We start from the raw sequence: 24,608 nt of genomic DNA on the forward strand, positions 1-24,608 counted from the left end.
AGAATTTAATCTCAGGGACATTGTGATCAGAGCTGGAAAGGGGTGACCTGCTAAGTCAGTATTTTTACAAAAACAAAACCCTAGACTCACAAAACCTTTGCACTTGAAAAAACTCTTTGCCTCAATCCTCTAATTTTCAAAGCGTTTAAAAGACTTGAACAAGGTCACACAACATCACAAAACTCTAAACAAGTATAGAAATTTGTGAACCTGTTCGCTCTATCACAGATATCAAGTTCCCAACAAATTCTAACATAGATTTTTTAATCAAACTCAAATAATGCCTTCAGAAAAGTAACACCTTCAGAAAGCAACTCAAATAGAATTTCAGATTCAATTTGCTGATTTTATAGCTTGTAATCATTTTTTTTTTAAATCTCAGTGTTTTAGCTGAAGAGAAAGAAAAGAGTACAAGGAAGATACCTGCTTTCCTTTAAAGTCCATTAGCATGGGGTAGATTACTTGTACTATTGGTTATTACATTAAATAATGACTTTCTACAATGTGCCCAGCTGGCTCAGTCGGTAGAGCATGCGACTCTTGATCTCAGGGTTTCGAGTTCAAGTTCCACATTGGGTATGGAGATTACTTAAAAATAAAATCTTAAAAAAAACCCAATGACTTTCTAGGATATATTGTTCAATTTAGTAATCAAAATTCTAGGAGCAGGGAGAGTCAAGTGGTTATAGCTAATAATGAGGAGTCTAGTCCAGGTTTGAGATTCTCATGGAAATCAGGAAGTTTCTTTCCTTCCCTAGCCACTGACTACATTTCAAACTTTCAACCATTGCCTTAAATACCCCTGACCAATGGCATTCATGCATATACAAATGGGAACCAAGAAGAATATGTGACATCACGCAGATGCGTCTAGGCCAGCCATTCCCATAGTACCTGAAGAGGGTCTCTGTTGATAGCATCATTTCCTTTAAAGTCCTTCTAAAATCCCATATCCTCCAGGAAGTTCTCTGATGCTCGCACTGCAGAGCTGAGATGGACAATTCCACCATTACCAACAATCCTCCTTTTCAACTATCTGAGCCTACAAATTTTGAAGTGGTCCAGGGATGGGCTGCTGTAAACCTCTGCACAGCTCTGTGTATAACAGTGTGGTGACCTGCCTCTGTCTCATCCATCTTAAAACATGAGCTCCTAGAAAGCCAGGGTAGAGACTCTGGGTTGCCTACCTACATCCTTTCCTCCTTTTTCCTTTCCTCCTTTCTTCTTGCCAACAGAACCCCCAATGTGCCCAGCTTCAAAACCACCATTTCCAAGCTTTCCTTGAAGCCAGGAGACCAAGGAGGTTTAAGAGGATGTCATCAGGTAGGACTTCAAGGAAAGCTCTTTTAAAGGGACTCACTCAGCTAGGAGGTGCCCCATTTTTGTCTTTGTCCTTCCTTCTTCCTGCTGCCTGGAAAACGCACATTATGGGGGGGGTGCTCCCATGGTCGTGTCACAATCTTGAGTGAGCCTGAGGATGGAAGCTATGTGTTAAGGATGGCCAAACAGAAAGATGGAAGGAGCCTGGGTGATTGATGACTGTGGGATCGCTGCATGGCCCTGAACTACCTACCTATGAACTTTTTTACATGGCTGAAAAAGAAAACCTCTGCTGTTTAAACCCTCATCATTTGAGCCTTTGTGACAACCTAATCCTAAGAGCTACAGAGGCCTTATTTAACCTGTGCTGTGCAGATGGCATCTGAGGAATCAGGGTTCCTCTGTGGCTCCCTTCTGACGAAGCGAGAGCTCTATGAAGAGGTTTTAGACTAGAATCAGTTCAGTAGCTCGTAAGCACATTTTCCTATGTATCAGAAAAATAACATTTTAATCCCTATTATCTGAACATAGCTTTATAGACTAATACCTTAAATGGAAGTGTCCTACTTGACAACTTCAAGTGTCCTAAACATGGCTGAGAATACAGAAGCAAGTGACCAAAGAGATTTTTTTTAAAAGAGAGACAGCGCATGCGAGCAAGCGAGGGTGGGGGAAGGGGCAGAGGGAGAGGGAGAATCTTCAGCAGACTCCCCGCCCAGTGAGGAGCCCAATGTGGGGCTGATTTAGTCATCAAAATTTAGTAAGCAAAATTCTAGGAGCAGGGGCCCTGAGATCATGACTGAGCCAAAATCAAGAGTTGGATGCTTAACCGACTGAGCCACCCAGGTGCCCCAGCTGAAGACATATTTTTAAATTAAGTCAAACCCTAAAGCTTCTGCTTGTGTTTTTCCTCTTAGGAGAGCACCTCAGTCCTTCATTCAGAGCTCATTACTCTTGATTTATATACAATATTAACGGGTTGTCCTCTCAGGAGGCCAGAACCTCAAACTGAAATGTTGGATTCTCACTACCAAGAGCAAATAGTCGCAGCTCATTGAACACAAGGAATCTGAAAAACTGTAGAAGTATAGACATACAAATTCAAAAAGCTCAGAGATTTGGGGACTCAGAGTGCAAGGACAACTAGCCCATCATAGTTATTAGCTTTTGCCAGTATATCTTGGGTCCCAGAACAGCACCATGACTGTTACACTTGATGTTAGCCAAAAAGTCGAGAAGTGATAGCACCATGACTGTTCGAATGAAGACTCCATTTCCACCAGAAGAAAAAAGAGGTTCCATTTCAACCTCTATTCACTCACAGGTATAGACCCAAGAAAGTTGAAAACACATGTCCACACAAAAACTTATGCATGAATGCTCATTGCAGTATTATTCATAATAACCAAAAAGTAGGAACAACTCAAACGTCTATCAACTGATGAATGGATCAACAAAATGTGGTACATTCACACCATGGACTATTATTCAGCCATAGAAAGGAATGCAGTACTGATACGTGCTGCAACATGGATGAATTTTGAAAATACTTTGCTAAGTGAAAGAAGCCAGGCACAAAGGACCACCTATTATATGATTCCATTTATATGAAGTACCCAAAATAGGCAAATCTAGAGAGACAGAAAGTAGGTTCATGGCTGCTAGGGGCTGGGGCAGAGGTAGGGAGCTTACAGGTACCTGGCCTCTTTTTGGAGTGATAAACCTATTCTAAAACCTGACAGTGGTGTGGCGCCTGGGTGGCTCAGTCGGTTAAGCGGCTGACTCTTAATTTCGGCTCAGGTCATGATCTCAGGGTCGTGAGATCAAGCCCCACATTGGGCTCCTCGCTGGGCATGGAGCCTGCTTAGGATTCTCTCTCTTCCTCTGGCCCTCCCCACCTCCCAGCACATATTCTTTCTCTCAAAAAAATAAATAATAATACAATAAAACCTGATAGTGGTTATGCTTGCACAATTCTGTGAATATACTAACCGCCCCTCCAAAAAAACCCAAATTGTACACTTAAAGTGTGAATTTTATGGTATACAAATTATATCTCAATAAAACTGTTACAAAAAATAAACCACACATCTGGAGACAAAAATCTGGCATTTCCCTCCTCCCCCCGCAATTTTTTTTTCATTCAGTTATCAGCCATCTCTGAAGAGAAAGGAGCATATAATCTTCATTATGCAGAGGCTTCTGTGTAAAGTATTTTAAGTTTTAGAAGATTGACTTCTAAAGGAAGAAGCTTCAGTTATCTGAAAAATTCAATGATTTCCTGGTGATGTCAACTAAATGAGTTGACTGTATCAGGATTCCTACCGGTGGGTGTTGACAGTGTCTGTGGGCTCCTCATTCAGAAGAAACAGCCCCCCTCTTAACTCACTTGAACAGTTGGGCGATGACTCACAGACTTTCTGTCCTTTCACTCCCACAGAGTTGCTCAGTGTGTGTAGGAAGCATTAACTCACTAGCAGGTGAGCCACCTCAAAACCTTTCTGGAAGTCAGCAGGGTATAAATCCTAATAAAAATATGGCCTGTGAGTTCGCACAGGATGCTTCCTGGAGGCCTCTGGGATCAATACTGGCGCCCTGCCAGGCCCCAAGGGCCTCCCACAGCAACGCCCCAGTCCTACCTCATCTTTCCTCTTCCTTCTCCCTCCATTCCCTCCCCTCACCCATCCCCCTTTCCTCCTTCTCTTCACAGGTAATAGCCTCCTCAGGAAATGGGATTCTTACATGTTACAAAGGGCGATTTGGGAGTTTGCCACACATCCCGGGCCAGAATCCCTTTCCTTTGTTCCACGTTGGGGTTGGCTGCATGGCTCCCTCCTCCCCTCCCCAGTCATCTGTCTTGCTCTCTATGTACATTCTGCACATTCCCTCCACAAGACCTTCCTACCACTGGACGAGGCACAAGGATACGGTGCTTGCAGTCTCAGCCTTTATCTCAGCAGAATTTTGCAACTTGTCATAAAAGATAAAGAATGGAAGATCTGGTGTTGAATAAAGGTTTCTTTGTTTTTCAGGGAACAGCTTATAGCTACTCCAGATGGGTTAACATATTTTTTTAAAAACTCGTCTCTGTATTTAAAGGGATTAAGAAGAGATACTTGAAATAACTTAGACGGGTCCTGAGAGTCCAGCATTACGTAGACAGCCATGTGTTGGCTCCCATGGGCTGTCTATCCACGATGTAAATGTTGGGGAGTCGGGGGTCGGGGGGGTGCAGTTAGATGTACTCTTTAAAGTTTCAGACATTTATTCCAAACTTTCAGGACTTCCAAGATATTTTCTTTTCAAATCAAAAACTCTTTCCAAGTATGTCTTCATTTAGCCAGAATAAGTATCTTTAACATCATTTCAGAAACCAAAAGAAAACCAGCACAAAAATAGATGAGCCTCTGGTCAGGGTTCTCCTCCCTCGCCGGCAGGCTCCTGGCTGAAGTAGCAGGTCTCATGCTCTCTGGCAAAGCCCCTCGGGTCTGTGGGCAGGAGAGAGCGGACTCTGTTTGCCCGGGGATATTCCTCCACAGTTGGCACCTTCTCTCATCTCTTCAAGGGACATCACATACAACTAGTTTGACTTCTAGAAGCTGAGTGGAAGTTGAATGATGAGCAAGACATCCAGACCTACAAGGATTCCATCCCTTCTGGCCCTAAATAAGCTAGTCTGTATACTAGAATGTCAGTAAAAGAATTTATTTAATTCCAGTATTATTCTCTCAGAGAAATACATCAGACAGAACTATAGGCTTTGCTTTCTAAAACAACATGCACGCTTACATGTACATATATGCACCCACATACGGGGGAGGGGGTGTTTCAGGGTGGCTAATCTGACTTAAGACTCTCTTATTTTGGGGAGGGAAATGGTCTATCTTGATGGATCTCAGCATCTCTAGCTACACAGTAAGTAGAAGAGCATGCTCTTAGACTGAGGACCAAGATCCCCTTGTACTGAGAGCCCCCACCTCTAGCTTCGTGCAGGTGAGGAAAGCAGCTGAGGAACAGAAGAGAGCAAGCTGACACAGTACAGGGAAGCTGAAGTTCTCCTCCTGGAGTCAGGAAGTCAGAGAACTGTCTCTTAGTAGAGGAGCGGCCAGAAGCGTGGCCCTTTCTCTGGGACACTGTGCTGCTCCTGGGGGATCAGCACATAGTGACACATGAGGGTGCCCCCATCTACCTGTCAGAGAGGGGGAAAGCACGTTGCAGAATAGTATGTGTGCTATAATCTTCATCTGTGTCAACAAGTATGTGTATGTGTGTATGTAAGTGTGCAATGCTTAGGAAGAATTCAGAAAGACTACAAAACAAACTGTCAGGAGTGGTAATTACCCTAGAAACGGGACCTTCACCTTCTACCTTCTGCACTGTTTTTAATTTTTATCAAAGTAAGTGTGTGTTACCTTTGACATTTCAGAAAATACAATCAAGAAAAGTTAGATTAAACAAAAAGAGTTCAGAAAAGTTAGCCCTTGTGACTCTTTCTCCCTTATTATATATTTTTAAAAAATACAAGTGAGAGAACAGTCTCATTCACCAGGATCGTGTAGCCTTTGCATCCCTAGGAGTGCTGGGTAAATAAGAGTTAAGCCATAGCCATTCTGGTGAGTAGAGCACCATTTTTTGCAGGAGCATATCTCCCGTAGTTAATGTTATCCTACCTGAGAAAGATATGTATTTTTTCCAAACGACAAACAAAAGCTACTGAGAACAAATTACATCTGCCCTTGTAACAAACTTGATTCTCTTTGTTTATGTTTACAAAATACTATGGAGATGCAAAGGGCACCCTATTGTTATTAAGAGAAATAAAAAACAGAGAGTGTTCACTGAATTGTAAGCTGGCAGTAACGTCCCCCCCACCAGTGTGGGGAATTCAAACCTCACATGTTTTGGTTGTCTTTATAAAAAGAGAAAGGCTTAGGCCACAGATGAGTTTCTAAATTTAAACCTACATCCCCAGAGATCGTCTTCTAGTTGCTGATTCAGTTTCATCTCCTGAAAAGAGGGTCTTGGATGAGATTCTGCTGGGGCACTCAGGATACCTACTGTATTCCTAGCGGTGTTTTTTTTAATTTTCTAGTATGCCTCGGGACACTATCATTTTCCCTGAACAGAAACCGTTTGGAGAGTAAGTACAACAGCATTCATTAAATACTGCCTTGTCTTCAAGGGCAAGATGTTGTTGTCAAGTTCAGCAGGAGAAGGAAAAGTAGAGTCTAAAACATGCTCGTTGTGATGACAACAATTGGAAATGTATCCTGAGACAGATCAACCAACCAAGTTGCCGAGCTGTTAACACACAACACAACAGTAAAACCCTGCTAACTGGTTACCACTCCACCAGCTTGCCACAGGAGCAGAGCTGCCCACACCTCCTGCGGCCGCCGTGTGGAGTGTAGACTTACTGAGAACCAGGTGTGCCGGTGTTGCACCTGTATACGGCGGTTGTAATTGTTGCTGAAGTCACATCATTTAAGTAGGTATCAAGCAAACTGAAAATATGTGAGCTTAGGGTTTTTTAACATGCGGTTATTTCTACGAAAATTAAGTCAAAAGTTTTAGAAAGACTTTAGGAAGGCAAGTTCTTAAAAAAAAAATAATAGAGCTAAACTACATGTGGATAAAAACAACTCCAGATGATTTTATTTATTTTATTATTTTTTTTTTTAGATTTTATTTATTTATTTTTTTTTATAGAGCGAGTGAGAGAGAAACAGCATGAGAGGGGAGAGGGTCAGAGGGAGAAGCAGGCTCCCCGCTGAGCCGGGAGCCCGATGTGGGACTCGATCCCAGGACCCTGGGATCATACCTGAGCCGAAGGCAGACGCTTAACCATCTGAGCCACCCAGGTGCCCCAGATGATTTTAAAAATGAAACGTTCTGCACTCAGCTTGCTGTGAAGATCTCCCTAACAGCTCGTATCACTTTGAAGACACTGAAAGGAATATAAGTGAGGAATGATGGGTAGAATTTATACAAGAACAACGAAAGGGGTATTAATCATCATATCTATAAAACTCTGAGAAAAGGCCTTGACTCTACAACACAAATGAACATTTGTGTACATTTAACCGAAACGTCGAAAGTATACGTGAAACATTTCCATCAGAGAAGAGGCCTTCTATTATGTAATATTAAGAAACACTCCATTCTTCCCACCCTTGAAAATCACCTAAAATCTCTCTGCCTTAATGGGATGCTTGTCAGATAAGGATGCCTAATCGCTTGTCTTGACCCACAAAATACACACCAGACCTGAAGCCCTCCCCAGCTCTGCAGGCCCCCTGGACACCTCCCTCTAGTCTAGATGACTTTCTGTGACTTCAAACTCAATGTGTCGGATATTGAACCTCTGACCTTCTCTCTCAACACTGCTCCTCCTGGGGTCCTCTGTGTCTTTCACTGGCCCACCCCAGACCTACCTCAAAACCTCAGGCAAGTTGGATTGTGTTCTGCCCTCATCGTCAAATTTTTCTTCCATGATATCACCACCAGTGTTTCTTTACTTCACGCCCCCTAATAAGACCCTCATATAGATACTTCTCCCCTTGACTACTGCTGTAATAGCCTTTGAAAGGGCTTCCCCACTTCCAGTCACTCCTTCTCTAGCACAAAGAGATCCCCATGCCTCTGCTCAAACTCCTCAGCCTGATATTTAAGGACTGCTATAATCTGGCTTAAGTCTTTTCCACCAGTCTCTTCCAAGCAGCCTCTACTCTAACCAAACTAAAATCAGTGCTCTCCCTTGTATTTACCTCTATTTCCTTCTCTGTGCCCCCTCCATCTGGAATACCCCTTATTTTTATGTATTCCCTGTGGTTAAACTTCTATCCAATCTGTAGGGACCATCTCAAATGCCATCTCCCCTGGAAGCTTTCCCTGACCACCCAGCTAGAAGCTGTCTCCACCTCGTAGAGTTCATGACACTGATGCACCAAACTATTTTCTATAGGTATGTATCATTTTCCACATAGTATTAGGATCATTCTTCTCCTAGTTTCAACCAAAAGCTACAATTACAGTATTTTGCGAAGTGCATTTAGTAGACCAGTAGAGAAAATAGTAGACCAGTAAGAAGTTGGTCAATGAGTTTGAAAATGCTGCCTACTCTCATCCTCACCTTAGAAATTGCAGTGGGGATAGGAGGACATGGATGTGTATGAGAAATTTGTCATAAGAGTGGGATTGTCAGGGCTTGACAACTGAAGGCTGTGTGGAATGTGACGGCAAGTGATGTAGACATGCCTCAGACTTCTGGCTCAGAATCTGGGAGATGCCACTCAAGGAGAGGACAAGAGGAGAGAGTGCACATGTGGGATATCCAGTGACATGTGTGCTCTGCAATAGTTGAACTGAATATCTTAGTGGAGAGGGAAGTAAGAAAATAAAAGGCCAAACCTGTGGCTCCTGCAGGTCTCATATTCCTTGAATACTTCCCAGATTCTGCTGCTGTTTCGTCCAACATCTTTCTCCTCAAAACTCTCCCCTCCTCTCTCTGGATGGCCCTGTCTTCTCTCCATCCTGCTCCTCACTCTGCTAGTTCTGTCACTAATGCCTTTTCTCCACAAATACCTAAATGGTTCCCTCTCAAAGCCCTCTCCTCTGCATTCTGCGCTCTCCCTTTGGTAGCCTTGTCCATTCCCTGGGCCTTGAAGACAACAACAACAAAAATAATTTCTCCTCAATCCTAACTATTCTATTTTCTGCTGGAGATTTCCACCTGGATGCTTTGAGGTCTCCCTGAATGCATCACATGCAGAATGGAACTCACCCCTCACCTCCAAACCCTTCCTGCCTCTCCCCTTCTCCTCTAAGGGGCCTCACATCTGCCCTCATTCCTTCTGCCACTGCCTTTGCTCCCACATTGCTTCTCGCCAGGCCTCCCTTTGCCCAGTCTCCTTCCTCTTGGATCCTCTCTGAGCACAGTAGTCCATACGATCTCTCTAAAACACAGCTTCGAGTTTGTCAAAGTTCTGAGTTTGTCCTTATGCTACTAAAAAAAAAAAAAATATTCAATGGTTTTCTATTGGAAAACCCAACTTTTCAGACACTGTGCAACTTTGTTATAGCCTCAGTCCATCTTATTTTCCCGCTGATCTCCTACATACACCTTATGCACTGTCCAACCAAGTCAAATCACTCACCATTCCCCAAATACATGCTCTACTTTCCCACCTCCAAGGATTCTCTATTGTCATTCTCTTTGCCTAGAACACTCTTCCTGCATCTCTGCCCACGGAAACTCTACCCATTTCTCAAGACTCAAAAAAATGCTTCTTCCCTCATGAAATCTTCTCTAATCATCTCAAATGGAAGAAGTTGCCTTCCTCCATGATATCCCACATGCTTTACTTGGATCACTTTGGTGTCATTTATTATGCATTGCCTTATGTTACAGTAAGTTGTGTGGACGTCTTTGCTCCCTTTTCATATTGTCACCTCCTCATGCAAGAATTATGTCTTATTCACCATGGTAGTGAAAAGAGCACCCACCTGGGAGTTGAGAGACGTGAATTTTAGTCCTAGCTCTATGCTGATGAGTCTTGTGAGCTTGGGTAGCTTAACTCACTATGAAACAGAACGTTGTAGTCAATGTATCAGTCTGAGTCCTGAGTCGAGAGGAGAGAGGAGCTGAGAGGAGAGGAGAGGGAGGGGCAGTGACTTTCAAGGACCTGGAGTTGGCACGAGGTTAAAAAAACTATGTTTGAATTTATATTTCACCATTTCCTAATGAATGATTCATATAAATTATCATCTCATGACATTGAGGGAAAAATTCAATTTCTGGGGTTGTCCTTATAGCACATGGTCTTTTTCCTCAAGTTGCTTGCTTTCTGGCACTTCTTTGCCTCTAACTAAAGGAAATTTCCAACCCCAAGACAGGCTCTGTTCTTAAAATTTACTGGTAAGTTACTTGCTAAAATTGTTAACACACTTCCCTATGGAAATGAAGGTACCAATAATGGCAGGATACCATGGTTAGTAAATGCCATTTAACCCAGAATGCACCTGAGTCAGGGTCGAACCTGCTGTAACTTTGGACATACCCTGATCCACAGCTGATTTGCCCCTTTCATTCCCACCCCTTGAGATCCTGATGTGGAAGCCACAGGAATATTGTGTGGCTGGGGGGTAAGGAAGTTAGCTATAATTTTTAGAGAATTTGTGGAATTAAAAGAGGAGAAAGAAGAAAACTCGAGACAAACAGAAATAGCTTAGGTTAGATTTTTCAAAAGCCAAATGACTAATCAACTGTTTATTCTTCCATTCATTACCACCTCCTAATGCACATCCCAGGGTGACACATTTCATCCCACTGCCTCAGAGCTGCTCAGCCTCCGTCCCATCAGCCAGTTGGGCCTGAGCATTCTTTGTTGTGGGGACTGTCCCGTGCCCTGTAGGATGTGTAGCTGCATCCCTGGCCTCTAGTCACTCAACCCAGTAGCACCCACCTCTTCACCAGTTTTGAGCTCTAAAAATGTCTCCAGGCGTTGCCAAATGTCCCCTGAGTGGCAAAATCATCCACTGTTGAAAACCACCGCACCAAATGGACTCAGCAGAGGTTTTTGAACTTTGTATGCTTTAGAATCACATAGTGAGCGTGTTAAAAACGCAGGTTTCTGGGCCCCAGCCTCAGAGATTCTGATCCAGTAACTTCAGGAGGGTCCCGGGAGTCTGCATGTTTAACAAACGGTTTTAACGGCTCAGTGGCCCTCGGGAAATTTTGGGAAATGCTATAATAAAGATTCAATGAAGTAAAGAGATATCTTTCCAAAATGCAAGTTTCCCCTCTGCTGCACTGAGGGAAGAGGGAAGCACACTAGTTGGGGAGAGCAGGCAGCTGGAGAGTGGTGGGCAGGCCTGCCCTGGGGGCACCACCCGGAAGGCTTAGGGAAGGAAGGTCAGCCAGGGCTGCACTGCCGGCCAGGAGACAGGATGCTAAGGGGACACGGCGAAACACCCAAGTCAAATTTAGCCCATTTCAATGTATTTTTGCCCAAGAGCACTCTTGGCCCTTTAAAAGTTTGTTTTCTTCCCTCTACCTGGGGACGGGCCCTGTACTAATCTTTTTATATATTTTTTTCCATTTAATCCTCTCTCACACCATAGGAGAAAGCTTATCAACTTTTAACATGATTTCTTTGGAAAAATTCATTGTCTCAAAGAACTGACTACAAACTAACTTTTGACTAACGTCTTCACAAAATAGGGATGGCCTGTGCCCATCCTGGAGCTCCACTGTCTTTAAAAACTCTGCAGCTTGGCTAGAATGGGCAGAGACTCTCTGAGTTGGGAAGACAACGCGTCTCTCATGGGCTCACTCAGCCCCCGGACTCCGTCCCATTACATAAAGAAGTCCTGGTACATTGCCCAAGAAGAAGACATTCTCAGTTTCTCTCCCAGATATTCCAAACTAGAAAACGAAAGACAAAGGGCTTACAGTACCTTCCCATTCTGATGCCACAGGTGGGGGGAGGGGCAGACAGGTGCTGTAAGTGTGTGAAACTGGGTGGGACCTGTGACTCACTGGCCAGCTCTGGCCATCCGCTGGCATGTGGAATGACCTGTCCAAGGCTGTCGGCTCTTCTGAGAAGCCAGAAATGCAGAGTTTTATATGGAATTTTTAAAACATTGGCAACTAAACCAAAAAATAAATAAATAAAATAAATCTTTCTCCTATTTTGACCAAACAAAACATGCCATTAAACTATTGGTTTATGACCTCTGTGTTCCAGATTCTTTTCTGGGTAGGACACTGCTGGTACTATGCATTCTATCTCCACTCTCTCTCTCTCCCTGCACCCCCCTCCTACTCCCCGTCTCTCAATCCCCTCAACCTCCCACAGGCAGTATAATTTCCAACTCCTGCAAAGAACCTTCAGCCTCATTTTCCATCAGAACCCTTGGCTGCCAATGTCCGACAAATGGGGGCGACTATTTAAACTTCATTCCATCTTTGCCCAGCTCTATAGGTGGGCTGTGCTTTCCTTCGAGCCCTTCTGCTGTGCCCTCCCTCAACCAGCACCCTCTCTGGTTGCTGGTTGCTTCTGGATTTCCCATTAACTTGCTTAAGTCATCTGTCCTCCCTGTCCTTCAGGGGCAGTGATGGGAAGAGGATGGGCAGTTGATACTGGTGGGTCTCTGAGCATTCCAGACCCTCAAACTGCATTCTGGCCAAGCCTCGGGGAAGTGGCAAGTCTTCCCCAGGGGAATGGCTGGAGGGGCAGTGAGGGAAGCTGGATTCTCAGCAAGGGGCTCTCAGAATGGGTCAGGATTCTAGTGTGCAAATGGAGGTCTAGACACAGGAGTGCCTCCTGTCTTTAGGGGACTATCAATATCCTATACAATGAACTGAAGGTCAGAGGCCTTTCCTCATTTAGGGGTGCAAAATAAGCCTCCCGATTCACTATGTGATCGTGATTGGAGGTTGGGGGATGAATAATGACCAAAACTGACCAAGCAAGCAAGGGCTTGGGTTCAGATTTCATGTGATTTTTAAAATATATTTGTAATGACATTTCTTGTACACCTGAGTTTATGGTTACAAATGTATCCTTGCTTGTCATCATTGCTATGATATGGACAAGTTTCATGTGATTTCAGTCAATGTTCTCAATCAAAAATCCAATTCTCAGGAGCCTCCTGACTTTTCCAAATACCCGCTTGCTCAACTCTTCTGTTTCAGATACAATCTTTTCATGTAATGGTTATTTGTGGGCAGCACTAAGGCCTACATCTTTTGGTAATTATGATCTTGATACTTCCACACAAATCTGACCAGACCTCTCTCACTCTGCCTCCACTGCCCTCCCCCGCCCCTCACCGAAATCTGAAGTTTGTATCTTTTAGGAGAGAGGAAGAAACCCCAGGGACCTCATATCCCTGCTGCCGGGGAGGGGGTTGTGGAATGGCCTTGCTTCCTGAGCTGTGTGTAGCATTGAGATCACTCTTCTGGTGATGGGATGGTCATACTGGGCAACAGGGTTGGGTCAATCAATCCGTGTGATAACATGGTATTGGCTTTAGAGTAATATGACCATGGAAGTGAGGGGAGAAGCCATAACAGGGAAGTGATCCCCAAAAGCTGTGCAAGAGGAATTCATGGATGCCAGTCCATGCACGTTGTACAAGTCCTGGTCTCACAACAACATGTCGCCATGCGCGGGGACCGCCTTCAACAAAAAGGTGGAAAATGGATAAAGCCAAGGCATTTGGGGCTCCTTACCACTCTGCCTCACTTTTTCCTTCTCGTTGCTTTTGAAAGACAATTTTTCTGTTAGAAGAAAAAGGTTTTGTTCTGGTCTTCTTAAACAAAAGCACACACACAAAGCATTTTCATCAATAGAGACATTTGGCATAGCATGTTTAGTTCAGGGAGTGAGGAGAGGTGAAGCAAGATGGAGGTACAAAAGAGTGCTGTACACAGAACTGGGAGTTCTTTTCTGGGCTCCACCACTAGAAGCTGTGTGACTTGGGGCAAGTTACTTTCTATCTCTGAGTCTCTGTGTTTCCTCAACTGTAAAATGAAGGTTTTGAACTTGGGGAACTCTAAGACTCTCTCTTCCAGTTATGCTCTAGTGGTCAGGGGTGGGAAGAACTGGACAGATCAGAGGATGTGTGAGAGTTGAAATAACAGGGGAGCGCCTGGGTGGCTCAGTTGGTTTGATTTCAGCTCAGATCGCGATCTTAGGGTCACGGGGTGGAGCCCAGTGTTGGGCTCCATGCTGGGCATGGAGCTTGCTTAGGATTTCTCTTCCCTCTCCCTCTGCCCCTCCCCCTGCAAGTGCACTTTCTCTCTCTCAAAATAAATAAATAAATAAATAAATAATCTTTAAAAAATAAAAATAAATTTAAAAAAATAAACAAGGGGCGCCTGGGTGGCTCAGTCGTTAAGCGGCTGCCTTCAGCTCAGGTCACGATCCCAGGGTGTTGGGATTGACCTGACCCAGGGCTGGCTCCCTGCTCGGCGGGAAGCCTGCTTCTCCCTCTCCCACTCCCCCTGCTTGTGTTCCCTCTCTCGCTGTGTCCTTCTCTGTCAAATAAAAAATAAAAAATAAAATAAATAAGGGGACTAACTAATTTCTAAATTCTAGCAGGATCTACTTTTACATTCACTCCAGGAAAGAAACAGGAAGGAAAATATAACACCCTCAATGACAAACTGTCAGTTTTCGATGGAAGTATTTCCTCCCATCCATATGAGCACCCTTTTAAGCACCGATAATTTAGAAAAGAGGGAAATGAGCAGAGGCAGAGGCAGAAAGCCATCTGTTACCTGTGAGGGCCTGACCTACACCACTCAGGTCTGCCTTCCTTTTGCATAAATCATGGGACTGTCTCTTCAGAGGTTTCCCACAGTTATAAATCTCCCTCTTTCAAGGTTAGAGTTACTAGACTGTCTCTTTGTGTGGTAGGGCCTTTTTCTCTTAGCACTTTTGTCCAGAGAGAATCGAGAAGGGTGAACTCTTGCTGTTCCTACAGTCGTCAGGTTGGCTGGCTAGACCACATAAGCCATGATCCCGGCCACCATCACTCACCCTGGCCTGCCCCCTGGACTGGCCGGGCTTCCTACACTCCCTGGAATCCTACACTTGATATTTGGATGTTGGATGTCAGGAGACCTGGCTCCTCTCACAGCGACTCTCTAGAACTGAGCACCTGTGCCCAGAGGCCTGCATAACACACCCCTTTCTGCTTTACTGGTGAAGCCAGCTCAGTGTGGGTAAGAGGATGCTAAAGACATTTCTTCTCCTCTCTATTAAGACAAAGATGTTAAAAATGATTTCCTTTAGGAAACTGTCCTGAATCCATTTTCTAAGCAAAAGAGATCCCAATAGACCAATGGGAAAGGAGACCTGGAGTTTCAGGATCTTAGGCAGCATTTTGTTCAACTCTCTTATTCTAAATATGAGAAAATAGGGCCCAGAGAGGTGAAATGACTCACCTAAGGTCACACAGCTGGTTAGCACCACAGCCATTACTTTAATGCAGATCTCATAACTCCTAGACCTGTGCTGCCCTGTGGTAGACAGAACAGGGGCAGACAGAACATCGTGGTACCATGGACTACTTCTAGTCTACACAACAGACAATAGACAATACTAGCCTATTGGCTCAGTAACAAGCCATACCATTGGACAAGGAAGGATGGATGGTCAGAGTAGGCTGTGAGATTTACAAAGGATGTAAATAAAATTCCTCAACATAAATCCATGTTTGCACACAAAACTGAGAAGCCCAATACCCAAGAACACTTATGTGGGCAAACACTTTGCAATAAATGTTCTTGGGGACTGTTATGGTTTGAACTACAACCCTCTCAAAATTAAGTTGAAGTCTTAACCCCCAGGATCTATGAATGTGACCTTATTTGGAAGCAGATATAATCAAGTTAAGATGAGGTCATACTGGATCAGCATGGGCTCAAGTCTAATGACTCGTATCTTTATAAGAAGAGGGAAATTCGGACACGGTCACATCAGTGAGGAAGCCACGTTGAAGACCGAGGCAGAGATTGGAGTGATGTTTCTCCAAGCCAAGAAATGCCAAGGATTGTTGGCAACCACCCGAAGCAGGAAGAGACAAGGAAGAATCTTCTCCTTGAGCCATGAAAGAGAGCATGACCCTGCCAATGCCTTGATTTCAGACCTCTAGCCTCCAGAACTTCGAAAGGATAGATTTCTGCAGTGTAAGCCGCCTAGTTTGTGATATTTGTCACAGCAGCCTTAGCAAACTAACACAATCTGGGGAAATCGCTGGGGTGGGGTGGGGTGAAGTGAAGAGACTGAAATCATGCAAATAAATGCAACGAGGCAAGGTCTGGGGGTCGGTTCTGTACTAAAGCTGAGGACAGCTCGGAGTGGTCCTTCATCTGCGGCATTCCCGTTCACAAACTTCCAGGATGCCTGTCTTGCTCCGAGGTGGAGTGAGAGCGTGGGAATAAGATGGGCAGCAGGGTGAGACAAACCTTGATCTGGAACCCTGTGTGCTATTCACTTAGGTTGGAAAGGGTGGGGTAGGGCTGGCTGTCGTCATTCGCGGAAGGCGGCCTCGCTTGGAGGGCTACTGTCAAAACTGCTGAACTGGCTTGTGGCAGCTCCGGCGCAGTTGGTTTCTTTGCCTCTGCTTTATTTAGCTTTCAACTAAATCGTAAGCAGTTTGGGGGTTGGGAACGGGAACTAAGGTTTTAAACACCTTCCATGGGAAGAGAGGAGCTGGAGTCATTAAATGGGGGGCTTCGAGGCCCTACAGACCAATCGTCTCACTCTAGGGCACGTGGTGTGGTCTCCGTACTCAGCACAGACTGTGTTGGGTGACTGAGACCTCCGAGTGAGTGTTGGGTGACGGATAAAGTGACTTGGGAATACCTCGTAAAGAAGTGAGACTTAATCTTATGGTGGGAACAAAAGTCACTGTTTGGCACCATGTCATGAACTTCACTCACCTCACTGCTTTGCTCAGACCGGGGTCTGGTTGTCCCACTTCTGGCTTGGTATCTCTCAAAGAATGGCTTGCTGGCCTACCTTCCCTGAAAGATCTTCAGAGGGTTCAAGGCCTGAGCTTAAATGAAAGTGACTCAAAAATAGAACTTATAAAACATTTTCAGCTGTATAACTGATTCTATATTATAAGACCAAAGGAACAGTCAATTTAAAAAAAAAAAAAAAGATTTAGGGGCACCTGGGTGGCTCAGTCCATTGAGCGTCTGACTCTTGGTCTCGGCTCTGGTCACAATCTCGTGGGTCATGAGATGGAGCCCTGCACTGGGCTCTGCACTCAGCGGGGAGTCTGCTTGAAGATTCTCTCCCTCTGCCCCTCCCCCCATTCATACTTGCAGGCTCCCTCTCTGTTTCTCTCTCTTTCTCTCTCTCTCTCAAATAAATAAATCTTTTAATTAAAAAAAGATATTTAACCCAAAGTCAAATCTAACTTAGAGTAGAAGGCAAATATAGTTCCTATTGTAAAGATAAAAGATGCAAGGAAACAAAAGAAAGAGTAACTATAACTCTGTCATTTTGCCCCAAAAGGAATGCAATCCCTTCCATTTCTGCCCAAGCAACTGCATTTCTTACTTCCCCTGTCTTATTCCTCTCTCTATCACTTAGTACATGTGACATATTATATTTACTTGTTTATTCAATCAGGGCCCATCTCCACTCACCAGAATGTGAGTTCCACGGGGGCTCAGACCTGCTCTTTTTTTATTCACTGATGTGTCCCCAGGGCCTGGAACAGTTCTGGTCACATAATTGGTTCATAATACATATTTGTTGAATAAACGAGTGAATGAATAAACAAATAAGTTTGGGCAGGGAAAGGAGAAGTCACATGATGTGGATAAGGAAGTAGAATATATGGCTACTTTTTGCCTATAAAAGTTACTTCTATGTCCCACTAGCCCTCAAGAACATCTCTCTCATTTCTCTGCTCTGATACCATCATCACTAAGCAAATTTTTATTTATTTATTTTTTAAAAGATTTTATTTATTTATTTATTATTTATTTATTTGAGAGAGAGGGAGCTAGCAGAGGGAGGGGTAGAAGGAGAGGGAGAGATCACAAGTAGACTCTGCACTGAGCACTGAGCCAGACTCAGGGCTCAAACTCACGACCTCAGGCAAAACCAAGAGTCGGTTGCTCAACCGACTGAGCCACCCAGGCACCACTAAGCAACTTTTTTTTTTAAAGATTTTATTTATTTATTTGAGAGAGAGAGAATGAGCAGGAGGGAGGGGAGGAGAAGGAAAAGCAGACTCACCACTGAGCAGGGAGCCTGAGAGGCTGGGCTCTATCCCAGGACCCTGGGATCATGACCTGAGCCAAAGGTAGATGCTTAACTGACTGAGCCACCCAGGCATCCCCTAAGAAACTTTTGATTTAAATCTTCCTATGTGCATCTTCCTACAGATGGGAATACAGAGATCACAATTTGGGTGCACTTGGTATGATAATTTTTAACTGTAAATTAATAGGTTGGCATTTCATTTTTTTAAATTGGTTCATAGCTAAAAGAATTCTGAGGAACAGAATCTCAACCAGGATGGAAACCTGTGGTGAAAAGAGCAAAGAATAGCACACAGGGAACTTGAGTTCTAACTCTCCTTTTGCCTCACCTGGTAGCCTTAAAAAAATCACTTCTCTGGGCTTCAGTTTCCCCACAGAGGCATTGAACTTGATAACTTCTGTGTCCCTTCCATCTTTCAAAGTTGGACTTCTATAAAAATTAACAAAGTATGCTCTTCCATATATTTTTACCTCCTATGAGAAGTGTTAACTTGTGTCTCATGTCATTGTCTATTAGGCAATATAGTGTGGCTCACCTGGGTCATGGGGGTCAGTGCCTTCCCTGGGGTCAGTTATTATCACCATGAAAAGACAGACATCCTCATTAAAAATCTAAAATGGAAACACTCCCTAGGGAAAGTGGAGGGCACACAGCAACTCTTTTCACATTCAAAATTGTACAGGTGTGTGGGTGTGGGGAGGTGGGAGGAGGTACAAAAGGGAAGGAAAAGCAGGGCAGAGAGTAGAGGATTGTCTAGGTGATGGGAAGGCAGGTGCAGAGAACACAGGTTTGGAGTCGCTGCTTTTCCCACTAGAGCCAGACACTTAGGTTGACAAATGAGAATGTGCCCATGAACTTTTAGTAGATACATGAAGCTATTTCCATTATGAGCCATGCCACTCTGGGGGAGGGCAAGAACTGAGTGTCCCGTATCTTCCTTAGAGGTTTGACTTATCCATTTGCCAAAGCTGCCCCATGCCTGCTCTCCCTAGAACTCTCTCAGCGTTCATTATCTGCCCTTCCTTGAGATCTTATTTGTCCATTTGTGCTAGTTATTGGCTATCTCTCAAATTTACACCTTCATATCAGACTTCTCACCTGAGTGCTGGTCTTAGATGACTGCTTACCTACCAATTAATAGCACTGAGATGTCATTACTTTCAACATCATGTGTCCTAAGCAAACTTAGCACGACCCCCTTCCCAACTCACTCTGCTTCTATCTCACCCTTTTTATCAATAATCACCCACAACCAAACAACAATAGCAAACTCACCAGTCTACCCACTGTTCAATAAATATTCACTATTCTGCTATTTGTGTCATGAGCTGAAATGGTCTGATGGATCACCCAAGACTGTGGAGGCTTCTCGCGGAGGCTCTTGTCTTCACCTCCTTTCTCACACCTCCACTTTAATCCAGGTTCCCATCCATTCATGCCTAAACTCTCGGAGTAGCTTTCCCACTGGCCTCCCAATCTCTAACCTCTCCCCGCTTCCATTCATCTCAAATCAATTCAGGTTGATCCTTTGAAACCACTTTCATCAAGTCACAGTTTGCCTACAAACCAAGTGAGGGTTCTTGTTTACCAGTCACAGTGTTTACCAACTCCTCCTTTGACATTTAAGAGCTTCAGTCAACGGCTCCTTCTTCCCCAAGCTACCCAGCATCTATATCTGTCTCTATTCAACTCACATGTGTTTGAGCACCAACGATGTGCCAGCCACTCTCTCTGTCACTTACTACCCTCCAGCATTCCCCTCTTCAGTTAAGCCCGGCTTATAAGATCCTCCCCTGTGGCCACCACAGTAATACCTGCCTTTCAGACTGCTCATATTTTTGCCCCGCCAGGAATCTCCTCCTTTCTGTCAAACCGGACCTGATATCTCTTCCAAGACATACCTTCTGAAGGTTTCCCATGTGAATGAATCCCCGACCACAACAAACCGTTTCCTTTTTCTGAATTCCTTCAGCATTCTCACACTAGATTTCTATTGCTAAGTATTGTTCTCTTATTATTTCACATGCATTGTCTGGTTTTCCTTGACTGAAATGTGAGCTCCAGAAGAGCAGGGGCCAAATCTTTTTCTCTTCTCTTACCCAGATCTGGAATGAGCAAGGGCATATGCGACGGTAAGGACCCTGATTTTGCACGCAGCTCATGGACACGGCCCACTTGCCGCAGTGTAGGAAATAAAGCTGGGGGGAGGGGGGGGCACCAAAGACCTAAGACTAGCTCTTAGCACAAGCACAGAGACACGGCCACGCTTTCAGAAGTACTTGTTAAATGCTGAATTACATTTTTAAAAATAATTCACGTCCCTTGCGCATCACGCGTTCCTCTAGCACAGAAATCCCTACCGAAATACAATGGCTGATAGAGCCCAGCAGGTCTCAGTCACTAAACAGATTTGAAATTCTTCACCCTTCTTGGTCAGAATGCTAGGTCCAGGGGGGGACAAGAAGGCACAATCTCGCCGCCTCCATCAGAAGTTGTCCCTAACCCCTGGCAACTACCTACAAGTTAGCACCAGTTCATGTCCTTGAACCAAAAGTTATCTGACTCCAGTATAAGCCAGATATTCCTAGGGAAACCTGTAAGCCCAGCTCCCCTCCTCTCAGTCCAGTTACACAATGTCTTGTCCAAACCTAGAACCCAGCCAGGTGGTGTGCAGCCCCTTGCAGAACACAGGGAAGATGCCCCTTTCCCCAGGAGTTCTTAGAAGGAGCACAGAGAGGGAGATAGACTTACCCTCACATAGTAGTTCATGCCCATCCCCAACAGGTGCTGCAGAAAGTGCCTGTCCTGCCTGCTCCCTGGGCTTGGCTCCCCAGGGCCAGGAAGGGGACAGGCATCGGGAGTTAAGACAGCTGCCCTGTGCCCCACCAGGTCTGGCTGCGGTGGAGGTGCGGACCCAGCCCTATTTAGACCGGTCTCAGGGGAAGCTGGGCCGCTGGGAGCCGGGTCCTGGCTTTCCTGGAGCTTCAGCCGGGGCACCTCTTTGGTACCCAAGCAAAAGTTTTTCAGACTCAGCAAGGTGGCTGGGTTGGCCAGCTTCACGCTGGCCATGCGAGGGATCAAGGTGCACAGTGGGGTGGGGCTCTCCTGGGACGCCAGGGTGGCATCGTCAGCCGGCAGGTGAGGTGCCAGGGTGGGGTAGGGAGGCTGAGGCGAGCCCTTGTTCCCCACCGAGCCTCCGGGGCTGCTTTCGTCCAAGGACGTGATGGACTCATTCCGAAAACGGCTGTACTTGGCCCTGTGCAGCATCCCGGGGTGCCCGAAGAGTCCTACATACAGCACAAGTCCTGCCAGGCTGTCCTGACCGCGTTTTCGCATAGCCTTGGCAGTGCTGAAACAGGATACTGTTGCATAAATCGCCTCGTCGTCTGCTAGATAAACGGAACGGAAAGCAAATGCCTCAACGCCCCATGCGACTCGCGGCAGCCACCTCTCCCAACTCTGCACTCTCCCTCGCCCACCTCGGCTCCCGGGCCCTTCTGGGTGACAGCCTGGGGGGGAAACGCCTCCCCCAGCTGATTTCAGTCCCTCCCTGGCCCCAGCGGCAGCACTCGGTGTTCTCGCCTTGGATTCCTTGCCGGGAACGCCTGGACCCAGGCTCGCGGTGGCAGAGATCGCTCACGGCCAACTCTCAGGCACGGACCCGGGCCGAACACGGGCCAGCCCGTCCCGCCGCATCGTCAGCGGGCGGTGCAGGAGCCTTGCAGGAATATTTAGCGCCCCCCACCCCCAGCCTTCCCTTCTGCACACAGGAACTTTCAAACCTGCTCCCTCCGGCTCTCACAGGGCGGGGCAATGACTGGCCTATTAACCCTTTATTTGTTCCAGTGATTGTTCATTTAAAAAAGGAAAAAGAGAAAATGAATATATGAGCCAAAGGCCCTTCAGCCTGAGTTCGTCGATTCTGATGGCTGCCCTCTCTTGGAAGATCTTGTCTCGCATCCCGTCCGGGCCACAAGCCAGAAGTACTAGTGACGGGCGGTGCTCCGCATTATTTCATGGACTTGCGATCCCTCCGTGTTCCTCAGATCCCCTCCCAGCCTGCCCACCCTAGCTCTGAGCTCCCCTCCCTCCTGGACTCGGCTCAGAGCTTCTTTCAGGAGCCCCTCGGCAGCAGAAGGCTGAGATGTGCAGGATGATGCAGAGTGTTGAAATTTTTATGAATGAACTTTGCTGAATGAATTTCTCTCTGTGTGTGCAAGCTAATAAATCTGTGAATGAAGCTGAGAATAGCTGTAATTGACTGATGGTCTCAGGGGTGCTTGGTTTTTATCCAATCAGGCGGCAGCTTGATGACTCATGCACCATAAATATACTAAACTAGTAGCCAGGGGAAATAAAGCTGGAAGGAGAGATTTTATTTTGTGATATCTGATGAAAGGGTTAAAAGGAAAGGCAATCTGTACTAGGAATCGTGGGGAAGCTGGGTAGCAGCAGGTGAAAAGGTCTCTTTTCTTTTTGTTGAGAATGGCCGGGAAAGCCAAGCAGAAGAGCTAAAATTTAGTTCCATTGTTCCACGGATATTAGGACATATGGTACACAACTCCGGTGGGAAGCCGTGATGCATTTTTCTTAGAAACATAGTTCTTTTTTTATTGATTGCTGGTTCCATCTCCCATCTCCCGTCTGGGGCAACTTCCTGTACCTATCAAATGCATTCTGAAGAGATCATGACAACTGCAAAAGCTTAGCACACAGGAAGCCAGGAAGGGAGTCAGGAAAGGGAAATGCAGGTTCTTTTAGGAATAGAGAAGAGGAAACTGCTGAAACCCAGGGAAGATGTGGAAATCACATATCAGAAGAGACAAAATCTCTGCTGAAGGTTAACATTTCTCTGTAGACCAACGCTCTTACATCTGAAATTGTTCGTTAATTTACAAATGAAAACAACGTGGCAACCGCGGGAATCGGAGATGTCCACAAGGCTGCATTAGGCTTATGTGTATTCATGACTTCGGTGGCCTGAGCTCCCTTGGGATCTAAACACAGGTTCTGAATTAAATGGTTGCTTATGACCCACCGAAAGGCATCCTGGCTGGCTTCCTGCTCCCCCAGAGGAAGAATGCACCTTTTCACATGCTGTCTGCCAAAACCGTTAGGATGTGTTTTTCCGTGGAAAGCCTTTTTGTCTCTTCATAAACCTTCCCTTCAATCCTGCTGACCTCTTCTCCCCACCCCCACACCCTCTGGCAGAACCGAGAGAGTGGCTAAGTCAGTTAGACCCCCCACACCCCCTGGGGAGCTGGGGAGCCAAGCTCTGGGCAAGGTGTGAAGTAGCCTTCCTCTTTTTCTTTCTTCCCCTCCCCGCTTCTCCCCTCCCAGGGCTCCCTTCCTTGCTGCCACAGACCCCCATGCTATGCTGCTTTGAGAAAGTTACTTTACCGCTCTGTGCCTGAATGCCCTCATCTGTTAAAAGCAGCTGTCTAATGGACGTGTTATGAGGGTCCGTGAGCTAATACTAATCCCTGTAAAGCACTTGGCATCACGTGCCATACAGCGCCTGCCTCACTGAGTACGTGCCAATCAGTGCAAAGAAAGGTCATGTGAACCAGGGCCGCTTGACCCTGAAGCTGGTACACCGATCCCCTGTGGTACAGAGTCTACACCACTGCAGGCAATTGAAAACGGAGCAAAGAGCCGGAGAAGCTGAGAAAGCCAACACCATTCAAAGAATCAATTTCCTAACAATTGTGTGGGCCTGGAGAAAGAAGGAACCACAGGAGCCCAGCCGGTTAATGTGAGTCCTTGCTGAGGTCTTCATGACTGGAGGACGGGGTGCCCAGGGCAACTGGCTCACCCGGGTAGGCACTGTGCTGGCCAGACTCTGGGGGCTCAGAGCAGTCCACATTCCTCAGGAGGACTGAGTCCTAGGAGGGCTGAGGGGCAGAGTGGATCAGGTGGGACTAGGTGGGGTCCCTGGGGACCCTGGAGACCTCAGTTGTCCTAGGCAGCTCTGCCAGGGTCTATTATAGGGTGAAAGGAACCAGATCTGCAACTTGGGAGCGGGCAACAGCCTCAGAGGCCAGCCAGCACAGCCGGGTAGTTCTCAACCCAAAGATGGTGGCTCAAAAGCTGCCCCAACAGCCCAAGAGAAGCTCATTCATTGAGTGCGTCTCCATTCCAGGTAAGTGGCTGGGCAAGGTGGATGGTTTCCTTTTCCCCAGAACATTAGAATATCCTCTTCAATTAGCAGTGATAAAGATAATTAAAATAAGCCCTACTCTTTGTGGAACAAAAGACAATTTACCTGCCTCCTCATTCAATCATTATAACAACTCCTGGAGGCTGGGCCTTAAGGATGCGGAAACGAGACTCAGATTGAGTTTATCAACTTGGCCAAGGTTCCCTGGCTGTTCAACAATGATGCCAGGATCGTTCCAGCAGCTCTGCCTGCCTGCGAAGCCTGTTCTGGTGGCCACTGTAGGGGGCGGCCTCCCAGGGCACCAGAGAGTTCCCGTCTAGGTAGATCCA

At 45.8% G+C, this 24,608-nt stretch overlaps 1 protein-coding gene across 1 annotated transcript in view; it reads right to left on the minus strand.

Moving 5' to 3' along the window:
• SHC4 (SHC adaptor protein 4) overlaps nt 1–21,870 on the minus strand; it is a 129,916-nt gene extending 108,046 nt beyond the window's left edge. The window contains exon 1 of the mRNA XM_006736807.3: nt 20,871–21,870. Within this exon, the coding sequence (XP_006736870.1) occupies nt 20,871–21,455 (585 nt within the window). The 5' untranslated portion in view covers nt 21,456–21,870. The remainder of the gene's footprint in view (nt 1–20,870) is intronic.
• Nucleotides 21,871–24,608: the final 2,738 nt, after the last annotated feature.

This window comes from Leptonychotes weddellii, chromosome 9, assembly GCF_054177405.1.
Source record: "Leptonychotes weddellii isolate Sample4059 chromosome 9, ASM5417740v2, whole genome shotgun sequence".
NCBI lineage: Eukaryota > Metazoa > Chordata > Mammalia > Carnivora > Phocidae > Leptonychotes > Leptonychotes weddellii.